The 11,755-nt window shown below is 34.4% G+C and overlaps 1 protein-coding gene across 1 annotated transcript in view; it reads right to left on the bottom strand.

Moving 5' to 3' along the window:
* Window positions 1-1,182: 1,182 nt before the first annotated feature.
* Window positions 1,183-11,755, bottom strand: part of LOC108745587 — a 130,857-nt gene continuing 120,284 nt past the window's right edge. The window contains exons 11-21 of the mRNA XM_018481817.1: window positions 11,169-11,341; window positions 7,542-8,043; window positions 6,646-7,042; window positions 6,290-6,524; window positions 5,629-5,800; window positions 5,254-5,493; window positions 4,602-4,757; window positions 3,217-3,368; window positions 2,883-2,992; window positions 1,988-2,509; window positions 1,183-1,774 (exon numbers count right to left, since the gene is read on the bottom strand). Coding sequence (XP_018337319.1) covers window positions 1,622-1,774; window positions 1,988-2,509; window positions 2,883-2,992; window positions 3,217-3,368; window positions 4,602-4,757; window positions 5,254-5,493; window positions 5,629-5,800; window positions 6,290-6,524; window positions 6,646-7,042; window positions 7,542-8,043; window positions 11,169-11,341 — 2,812 coding nt within the window. The 3' untranslated portion in view covers window positions 1,183-1,621. The remainder of the gene's footprint in view (window positions 1,775-1,987; window positions 2,510-2,882; window positions 2,993-3,216; window positions 3,369-4,601; window positions 4,758-5,253; window positions 5,494-5,628; window positions 5,801-6,289; window positions 6,525-6,645; window positions 7,043-7,541; window positions 8,044-11,168; window positions 11,342-11,755) is intronic.

The following is an 11,755-nucleotide window of genomic DNA, read 5'->3' as shown; positions in this document are numbered from 1 at the left end:
TATATATATATTTATATATCCTTTTAAACTTATATAATAGTAAACCATTCTTATATGTTATTAGTAGACTGTAGAGTTTTCTTTTATGATACAGATTGTCATGTGTCGGCAATTTAATAAATGCCGCCGATACGATACGTGCTCTCAAGCGAAAGCCTTTCTGATCAATGATCACTAAAGTTTCTTAATCCTTGTCGACAACGTTGTTGTATCGTCAGGTAATTCGTTTGTCATCGTCATTTCACCAAAGTTAGAGAACAAATTACATTGTCACACAAATGTTAACTTCATCGTTCATCTGTGGTTTCGAAATATAATAGAAGTTTTCCTTAATTAATTATCTCGATCAAAGATTTTATTTGTGTGAATGTTCTTATTAATGGTATGAAAATTGTGCTTTCTCCGCGCATTGTCTGCATCTCATCTCAATCAATACTTTACTTTTAATCACATATTAAGAATAATTAATAACATATTCTGTGTATGTGTGCGAGAGAGTGATAACTCTTATTTATGAAAGTTATCATTATGTCGCTTTCTGCTTCATTTCCCTGCTTAATTCAGCAGTATAATATATACTGCTGTTTTATGACAGCTTGGAAGAGTTTATGTTATCAAAAATAACATTTCTTATAACGATTTCTTGTAACGATATTGAATTACAAATATCACAAATATTGAATTAAAATAACATACTGTATATATTCAGAAAAAAGATATAGAAAAGTTGAATAAGAATTATTTTTAATTTTATAATACTTATTCTAAAATGGAAGCAAAATTTTAAAAGTGATAATTAAAATTCATTAAACTAGAGATTACAAAAAAAAATATGTTATATGGAAGCGTCGTTAAAAGGATTTCTGTATTTAAAAAAAATCAAAAACAATATGTATGAAAATTTTTAATAGATTATTTTTAATAGAAAACTTTATAGTTTATAGTATACGAAAATAATTATGCATGAAAATTTCTATATATATGTTAAACTTTCATATTAATCAATGTAACCCAATATTTTTAAATTTAATCGATATTTATCGGATAAGCTAAAAAATTCTCGAAAACAAGAAAGAAATTTTCTATAATTTTTTAGATAACTTCATGAACCTAAAATAAAATAACTTTTAAAAGAAAGTTTTAAAAATTCTATATTAAGTATATACCTCATTTAATGTCTGCTTTAATGTTATTCTCTCTTCATGGATAATTCACTTTAATAATAAAACAAAGATGGCAGCCTGATACGCTACCAAATGCGATTGATTATAGAAGTATCAAACAAAGTTCACGCGAATGGTGCCGAGATTACGTCTAAACTTATTATTCATCGAGTAGCTTAGCAACTTGTGTGATATCGGAGAAATCTATCATAATTCGTGTCAGGTCTTGCAGTGTAATTATCGACTTCTACATATCGCGGTCGCAGCCGGAATGTCAGCCTAATTACAAGTCAGTGCAACGAAAAGATCTCGATTATTCACGTATAATATCCGATAACACATGGCCGTTGTATCGTTACAAGAGAATAATTTTTCCAACATCGAAGAATTCATCACTCCTTTATCGATACGTGTTTTTCACGTCGTTCTTGCGGCATCTTTCGCGTGTTGGTTAACTTTCATAGTCCACAGTCAAAACTTTCTTGATCCTGTAGATTCTTCTGATACGCCTCCAAACAGCTGTCGATGTTTCTGTATATGCCTGAATTCGCTTGATACATCAGAGTCTCTAAGATTCTCTCGTTCTTAATAACTTTCGATGGTAATACGATCTGGAAAGATAAAAAGCAATCCTTTTTATATTTAGAAGAACGAGAAAAAATTATTTATAATATTTATTTCACACTAACAAATAATCGTATCGTATAATTTTTAATACGATAAATTATATATAATTTAATATAATATAATAATTATATCTAAACTGAGATGCTTTTTTTATTTTTCAATATCATCTAATACATTTTTTTAAATATAATATTTACCCTAATTAGTTCCTGGGGTGTTATCTTATGTAACTTGAGATCCCTGCTGAGCCTGTCCATGATACACTTGAACTCCACCTTGGCGTCAATCTTAGTCGATTTGGTTTTGATTCTGTGCTTTGCCCAGTTCAGCATTGCCTCGAATTTCTTGACCTCCGGTAATTCAAGACCACGACACATGATCATCTGTACCATCGATTCACTCAGAGTGACAAAGTCCGGATGATTAAAGAGCAGCTCAGCCCGCGTCTCGATAAACGCGAGGATCATGTTGACTAACTCCGAAGCGGACGTGTAACGCCAGTAGTAATTCTCGAGGGCGCACAACATCACGCAGACAATCTCGACCCTTAGAAATTGCTTGGCGTGATGGAAGCATGCCTGAAGAAGTTCCGGCAGGTCATAGTGCTCCGCGGCGCATATCAGACCAGGTATGTTGCTGCACGTCAGAGGACAGGATCCAGTGTGCAGATAGTCCAGCAAAATTCGGAAAGTCTCTGGATCGAACTCGATGATGTCAAACTGAAAATATATTTGTTTCTTTTATGGAAGAATTAAAACTACAATCTATTGTGGGCGCTTCGAGATTTTTCAAATCAATCTACAATGTTTTTTTAAGATATAAAAGAAATAATTTACTGATTTAAGTATTAATTAATAATTGTTAGCTATAAAAGCGAAATAAATATATTAAATATTAGAACTCATTTTAGGGGACAAAATAATGAAGAATGATATATTTAATCTTATAAGATATATTACAAAATATTATATATGTATATTGAGCATAATAAATTATAGATTTGGCAGGAAATTTTAATTTCGCGTGATAACGAACTTTCTAAGAATCGTCTTTTATAGTTTTTTCTCAATATTGAGAAAGCGTCTCACTTACCTCGGTCTGTGCTAGCTTGGCTCTATCTACTTTCTGCGCGTCCGCGCAAACGCTGAGTCGGGGCACTGCCAATGACTGGGCTGCTTTATCCTTGTCTTTTGCTTCTTTATCTGTAAAAAATATTTAAATTTTGTTCTTCCACTCTAAAATAAAAACGCAAATCTTATCGTACGAATATATCTTCACTGCCATTATTAAACATTAGGATTACTATTTTATTATCTATAATATATTTATCAATAAATTTAATTATGTATTATACTTGATTAAAATTGAAAAGCATCTGATATAAGATAAATTAGATCCTTTCCCTCGTAAGGATTGAAACACCTACTACTGCAATCCTGCGAGCTGGCCCATCGCTTTCGATCCTCGCTCTGCAAAGTGCTGCCATGTTTTCTAATACTCCTTCCCCATCCTGCCGTGATCGTTCCCAGTCGTGAGAAGGCCCGTTTCACCATTGGCGATGAAGGGACACTTTTGGGCCTAAACACATCAGAACCAGTATCTCACAGAAACCGCGGAGCGGCACCTTAAGGTATGGAGGTGGAATTTACAGGTATTTCACGCAGAGACAAGGATGATTCCGGGTTCAAGGAAGGGAAGGACTAATAATTGGAAAGGACAAATATTAGAATATAAAGTCACGAAATGAAAACGAGACAACGACGAAAGCTTATTCTCGGAATTAACAATTTGTATTTGTCAACGTGCGAAGAATCGAAACAATTTGTGCGCATAATTCATCGAATCCATAACAGATATAGGAACTTTCCAATTTAGTCAATGCAGTTGATTATTATATGAAATTTAGAATATAAAAAATAACGGTGAACTGCAGTGATATAAAATTATTGGCGATAATGCCATAATAAAAGTAAACGAAAGCATACTTGATATCAACATACTAACGAGTGAAAAAAAGAATATATGTTATACAGTGTTTCTTTTTTTTTTATAAGAGATACAGATTATGAGAGAAATAGAACAATTTAGATAACAGACTGACGAGCAAATAACAGACTTCATTCATAGAATTTTAAACAATAATTATCGTTTTTTTTTAATGATCGAAGCTAGCAAATTTGCCACGTGAATCGTATCATTCGACAGAATACTGCAAGTGCCTCTCAGAAAAGAGCATGCTACATAAAGTCCAATACACGATACATGATTTGATTAAATTTGCAACTTTTGCATTGTACGTAATAAATAATAAAAAGTTACGAGATAATCATGCGGTGCCATGAGGATAGGAGACATGGATGTGCCGTGTAAAAAGATACATATATTACAATCAAATAACGATATAAATATAAAAGAAACATTCGACACTGAAAATCGCAGGCATTAGTCTCACCGTTCATATTTTCAATTTATTCTCATTAGAGAAACCCAATTTTTATCTTACGTAACATATCGCATAATCCACATTCTTGATTTCTTTTGATTGAGACTCCAAATCCAACGCAAATTCTAAGATCCAAACATTCTCGAATCGCCAATGATTTTCATAATATTTTACATAGTTGTTTAACGATTGTTTGTCCTTGATTTGTTTAACGATTTTGATTTTCAAAGCTTACCATTTTTCGTAATGACTTTCACTTTAATGAGCGAACTTTGATATCAATATTTGATTTCGAAATATTGTAGATTCATGAGACTAACAGATAAATAACGAACTAACGACAACATTCATAATAATCAAGAACGTACCTAGGACTCTCCATGTCGGGAACTTGCAGGAAATTCGAGCTCTTCGGCTTCTGCGGACTAAGCAATGTTGGCGCCGGTCTTGCAAGTAGTTCAGCAACCGGTACTTGCGGGCTTCCGAAGCCCGCTTGAATTCCGTATAACATTTCTTGAAACACTCTGTATAAATACGACGATAAATTTTCACATCACGTTATATTTCATAATTTATTTCGTATCGAATTTTTTATGTTCCATTTTTCATGCTTCCGCTTGAAACCGACAAATGTCTTTTACATTGTTAATCAACCGGTTTAATTAGCTGCATTTACTTGTTTATTTATATATTTTTTTTTACTATTTTATACTTATCAATCTGTGAAACACTGAGCTATATTAGAAAATACTCGTTATATTTGAAATTAATAAACTAACAGAGAGAACGTTTCTAATCAATAAATTATTGAAAACTATCTTTCTATATTAAAAATATATAATCAAATAGTAATTTGAATTTTTTAGACATTAATTTAAACATATTTTTGCAAGAATTATTATATATCTATATATATTATTTAAATATAAATTGTATTTCTTTAAATTTTATTTTGTTTGATTACGAAACGAACAAATGCTATGTCCATATAATCTTCGAAGAAAAGAAAATATTTATTACCTGCTTCTTACTGCTAGAATCGCCCTAACACCGATGAATCGGACTTTTTGTTTTTGATGTCCCGGCACGAGGAAAGACACGTCAAAAAGACTAGTATTTAACGTCACATTCGCTGAATTATTGAGGAACACCCTGGTGAAGTCCTTTGCCAGTTGATCATAATCTTCGAATTGATCTCGTACTGAATCCAACAGCGGTGAAGATGGTCTCATGTGTCCAATCGGTCGCCAAGAACCTCGTCTAAGAATCAGTAATCATTATTGTTAGTTTAATGCAAAACATCATATTTTCAAATTTTTTTTTTTTTCGTAAATAACCATTTTAATCGCGAATTATATATTTAATATGTATTATTTTATTATGATCGTGTCTCACCTGTATGGTTTCGGAATCTGGCCTGTTTCCGCGTGATTAGCGAGATTCGCTACGATATCTTCCAACATTTGACTTCTCGTTCGTTCCTGCATCCTTGCGAATTTTGGCGCAGAATAACTCGCCCTTTCGCCATTCACAATTTTCGTTAATATCCATTCTCGGAACATCGGACCTGTTGCGCCCGAGAACCCAATTCGATAAATAAGTTCAACGTATAGGGGAGATTTAAACTGAGACAATGCTAAAATAGCGAGCCAATTTAATCTTGCATTTATATTGTCATTATTTTGTTTGATTAAAAACTCGATAACTGCAGTGCAACGTCAAAGCAGAAATTATCAAGTAATATCAAATTTGCTAAACTTTGTCGCAAATCATGTATATGTAGATTTATAATGAAGATTATATTATTATGCAAATTTTGCATTATTATATATTTATCAATATCTATTGCGACTACATATTTATATTATCATTTAATGCATACGTAATGCCAACGATTAAACGTTAAATAAAATATTTGCGTTATGATAGGAAAAAAAAACATAAACGTAAACTTTCCATGCGATGCGATAACTTTTCATATATAAATTCTGTTTTTCTAAATAAAAAAATAATTTCTTTTAATCACGTCAGTTTTTATATGAAAATGTAATAATACCTTTTTCAAAGACACTTTGCTCCCATAGATACGGTTTGTAGGCCCCAACTTCATCCCTTGTAACTACGGATACCTCGTATCTCGTGATTTTTCGCTTTATCCGTGGACTCACTCGCACCAAGATAAATGTGTGCAAAAAGTGCGACTTGATGCAAGCTGGACTGAAGCTCGTGTTGTCGGCTTCCAAAAATACGACACACACTATATCATTGCCAATGTGCCTTTTTCTTTGAAGCTGCACGAACAAAGAGTAAAGATTTTTAATTAAATTCTTGGCATTTCTATCTAAAATTTATCTGTCACGTTAACGAGAAAATTCAAGAAAAGTACAAATAGCAGTGCAATAAATAACTTACTTTTTGAGGATCGTGTTTCTCGTAAGGCAATAAGGTGGATACGTGGAACATTATCTCGATGCCCCTCCAGTTGGTGTAGACAGAATATAGGCCCGTCAAATCGTGTACGGTGTCGAGACCGCCTTTGTACTTGTCGAATCCCTTCAACCTAATCTTGTCCCCGAGAATCTGCAGGAATTCCTCGAAGAGCAGCGAATTATCGTTGTTATCGAGTATCTCCTCCTCGTTATATTGACCTTCCTGAACATAAATCATCCCCACCTTCAGCTCGGACTTGATAAAAACTTGATCGAGCTTCAGAAGTTCCTCGGGCGTATCTGGTAATTGGCCCAGGGTTAACGGTGGATTGATGTTCACCTCCTTACCGAGACTTCGTACCACTTCTTCTCGATTATATCTGCCAAAAAAATCTATCATGTATCTTCGAAGGGATATTGATTGTAACATGCATTTAATCAACAATTTCAATTTGTTGGTGTTCAACTGCTAGAATAAATTTCTAGTACAATTCTAGTTTAAAATTTCCATTTTACATATATATATAATTTTACTACAATTTTCATTATATTTTGGAGGGTTTCAGGAGTATTTTCTTTGTAGAGGTGCGCGGTTACGGGCTATCTCCGTGTCTTGATACATCATTAAATGCCAACGTTTCGTGAAATGCAAGTTTCGCGAAACGTTGGCGTTTAATGATGTATCAAAACACAGAGATAACTCGCAAACCGCACAACTTTTATTATTCTAGGAGCAACTAAAATATTTATTTAAAACTAGATAAATTACTACTTGATATAATAATAATGTCTGCTCTTATTAACGAATAAATTAATTTTTTAGAAAAATTTCTGAATACGACATAAATATGCGAGAGTAAAATGTGAATCAGGAATTACCGGTCGGCGAAGACGCAACTGGCAGGGATAAGGCCATGGACCGTGTAACTAATGGCTCTGACTAAAATCCTGAATTGGTCACGGTTGTTAAGCGTCTCTTGCTTAATGCTGAGTATCACCGGTCCCAGATCTTCATCGTTTGTAAAGTAGTTCCAATGTTCCGAGCCATAGAAATATTTCTCATAGGTCTCCTGTTCGACGGAGGTGAGCTCGAAACCCTGATTCTTTTCCCATTGCTCCTCGATGGTAGTCTTCTTCCGAGGCGGATCATCCGTATCACCTTCATTTTCCGCTTCGAACAAACAAGAAGTCTTATCTTGCCGTTTCAATATCGACGAACGATCCTCCGCGCTCTGTCCTTCCGCCTGTTCCGGATCGGTAGCCTCGTGTTCGCTCTCACTTTCGTCCCAGATTGTGTCCGACGTGATCTGTTGTCGCGAGCATTCGATCCAGTAGCCGGGTGTTGGTATCAGGTTGTGCGGGAACTCTTGACAGAACTCGTCTATACGGGGAAATTTATTTTCAACTTGTATCGAATTCTAATTTACTTATCACGAGTGTTATTATTTTTTTAGAATGAGCATTGATGAGTAAGTATCTAGAAAAAGAAATACGAGTGAAAAAATAGGAATAAATTGTTAAAATGAGTACAACAACTTTATATGATAAGCCGTACTTGCCGGAATTCTGTGAGCTATTTCGATTGTGCCTTTGTAAAGTGGAAGTTTTGTAGATCAAGCGAGAAATCATTAAAGAATGTAATCACAGAGTAATATCGTAGTAAAAGTTATTACATTGTCGTTGTACACGTTGTACGTAAATGTAATAATCCTCAACGTTTTCATCATGAAGCGCGCGGACGTCGATTGGGCAATTTCGCTCAAAGCGAGATTAACGTGAATTAAACCCGTTTGACTAGCTCTCTTCTCGGCGGAGTAAATTGCTGGCGCCGATGGTGTCTTGTTCTTCGCAGATACGAAAAGGATCGGTCGAATCATTCTCGAGGCGAAAAGGGGTGGGTTTAAAATTAGTGAAACAAAGAAAAACGAGTAGAGAAAAGAAAGATATAAAGAATGAGAAAAACAGATAGAATAAATAGTATCCAAAGACAAACACTCTGTCTGAAAATCATTAAAAGAGGAATCCGATCCGACAAAATAGCGCCTCGAGGACGAATCGACCGTAAGGCGGAACTTAGAGAGAGAGAGAGAGATGTGGAGAATCTTGAAGAGATTTTCGTTCCATGACGCCGGACTCACATCCACTTAAGTACGTATCTCCGGTAATATGTTTCCTCTTCGCCCCCCCTTCCCCCCTGTTCTCTGCTGCCTCGTTTTATCAATCTTCCTTTCGGTCCGCTGTTCCTTCTTCCGACGCGCGGCTGTCGACGATACCGCAGTCGATTCACTGTAAGGTAGAACACCAAGCTGTTTGCAAACAGGGCTTGGTATTCGAACTTAGAGTGAGCCGCCCGCGGTGCCCTCCTCTTCATCGTAGCTCCGCTGCTGCAAATCGACCTAATTGCCGGGCTCTTTGTTCGCATATAATAGCCATCCGTATCTCACTGGAAACCCGAATTTGGACACGCCGCTGGTTCCCACCTCCTTTGGGGATCGCGGAATTCCCTCAATTCGACAAACAAAAGGACCGTATCAAAGGAATGGATAACGCCTTAAGTGTTTTAAGTAAATATTAACTAATATATATCTATGTACTATACAATGCAAAATATTAATATACATATAGGGCAACTCCGGTATATGTATATACGCTGTATCTAACAAAAACTTAATTTATTAAGTATTATTTACTATTTTTAAAGTAAACGAATTATATCAGTAAAAACTTTGTACTGTTTACTACTCTATAAAAAAAAAAATATTATTAAATCCGAAATACTTATTTTTCGTATTAAAAAAAGAACTTTTTGAAACCCTTTTGCTGTATATCCCACAGGGGTGGGTACTCGTAGGGGTATGTACGGTTCATGAAAAATTTACAAATAATGCTTACAAATAAGACGTAAAATGACACAATAACTTATAAAATATGTTTACAAAGTTTTATTAAGGAATAAGAATGATAAATATGTATACGAAGTAATAGATAATAATTACAATCTTCCTATATATATATTAGGTCATTACGTGAGATATATTTCATGTAATGCGTTTATTACATTTAGTCCACTGAATCCAATCTGCGCACTTTTGCTTTGGGCATAAATCCCGCCCGCTACAAATGCTGTATATCCCAAACAGATGGGATATACAAGACAACAACAAAAAAAAAAGAATAAATAGAGAATACAAGAGCAAAGCACTTGTATTTTACTGTACAACATGCTTTACTATTCCTCTACACTTATGTATCACGAAATAACCACTAACAATGAGTTTTTTACGCGTCCTACGATAATCATTTTATGTAGATTATAATATATGATGGCGTTACTTATATATTATACAATGACAAATATCGACTCAACTCACAATAATTTCATTAATATTAACAATAAGAAGCTGAAATCATAACACAATACGTGTATAACATAAAGGCATTAACAGAGTAGTTGCAGGAATATTATTCCCACTCTTTCTATTTTTTTTAACTTCTATGGCGTATTTGCCGGAGTTGCCCTTAATACAAGATAAATAAATATTGCCATTTTTATCGATAAAGATTTTATGCTAATAATAATGTTTATAGATGTTATTATACTCTTTGCCTTTATAATTTAAAAATTGCATTTCAGGATAGCAACTGGCATGTTTAAGGCATTTATAGTCGTGTTTCTGCTGAGAAACTCAGTTGAAACTAATCTTAAGTCATGGTACAGTGAATAGACGAATCTTGAGAGTCGATTTGTAATTGCGATTCAAGTGAGAAACTCAAATGAAGTTTATCTCGAGATATTTTTTACGGTTCAATAGTCGAGTCTTGAAGCAAGATCTTGTAATAACCTCGAAATTTGTATCCTGTAATTCTTTGAGTCGAGAAAACTTTCGTATCACGTAAGTATGGCCCGCAGATAACTTGACAAGACAAAATTATATAATATTTATAAGAGTGCTAATAAATAGCTTAATAATTAGCTTATAATTAGGCTATAAATATAGGCTATATTAGGCTATATTAGGCTATATTCAGGCTATACTTAGGCTATATTTAGGACTAATTATAGGCTAATTAAATATTATTTATTTATTTATAATTTTACTCATTTATTTATAGCCTTTATTTAATATTTATTAACCTGAAGATTATTAACGCTTACAATCTATTTCGCTTTGAAATTATCTAGTACACACGATCATCCATTCATTTCAATACATTGAACTGAAGAAACGCGACGATTATTATTTCTTCTTTCATGAATATTTGGTGACTCCCGTTTACCCGTTACCGAACACTTACATTCTACTATTCGAATCCGGCGTGACGAAGTAACTTCGCTCATATAATCGTGAGTAATCCAAGACAGGCGGAACCACCTGTAGCTTCATCTCATACATATGCACTCTTCCAAAAGTCGGTGGCACTGGGCTCGTTCACAAAAATGCAAAAGCCCGACGATAAGAGATAGGAAGAATGGGCGATCTCGATAGCGATGACGGAAGCACTTACCAGAGCACGCCTGAGGTGGTAACGGGAAGATCAGGGTGGTCGAGGACTTTCTTCTCGCAACTGCACAGCCTAAACTTTGTGGTTTGAAGCTGCGCAACTGCTGCATGAAGTCCGAGCACTCCATCAGCGCCACGTCGGCAAAGTGCAGATCGCAAAGTATCTGGTTCTTGAATCTGAAATACAAGAACAACTCTCAGAATTGTTCGTTGAAAACGAGCGATACTTTACCGCTTTTCATCCAAGAATAATAAAGAGGTGTTTATAAGAGCAGCATTTGCAACATGAAAGTGAACAGCTAACGGCAATGAATAGTAATAATATTTTCTCTTATTGTGTAATATCTTTTGGTATTAAATTTGTCGTAAAAATGAATTGTCGTAAAAATGAAAAACAAATCAATTTGAAATAAAAACTCAGCGGGTTGATTATAAAAAAAAGTAATTAAGTGGACGGATCTGATTCTGTTAGAAGAACATTTGATTAAAGATAGAAAAAAAATCTCCGACTGACGCTTTTCATTTCAACGTGATGAAACTCTCTCGAACTTAAATGAATCTTATCATGGATGAAAACAATCAAGAGAAACG

Source organism: Trachymyrmex septentrionalis, unplaced genomic scaffold, assembly GCF_001594115.1.
Source record: "Trachymyrmex septentrionalis isolate Tsep2-gDNA-1 unplaced genomic scaffold, Tsep1.0 scaffold14, whole genome shotgun sequence".
Taxonomy (NCBI): Eukaryota; Metazoa; Arthropoda; class Insecta; order Hymenoptera; family Formicidae; genus Trachymyrmex; species Trachymyrmex septentrionalis.
Note: the sequence above shows the minus strand (reverse complement) of the source record. Positions and strands in the feature narration are given on the sequence as shown.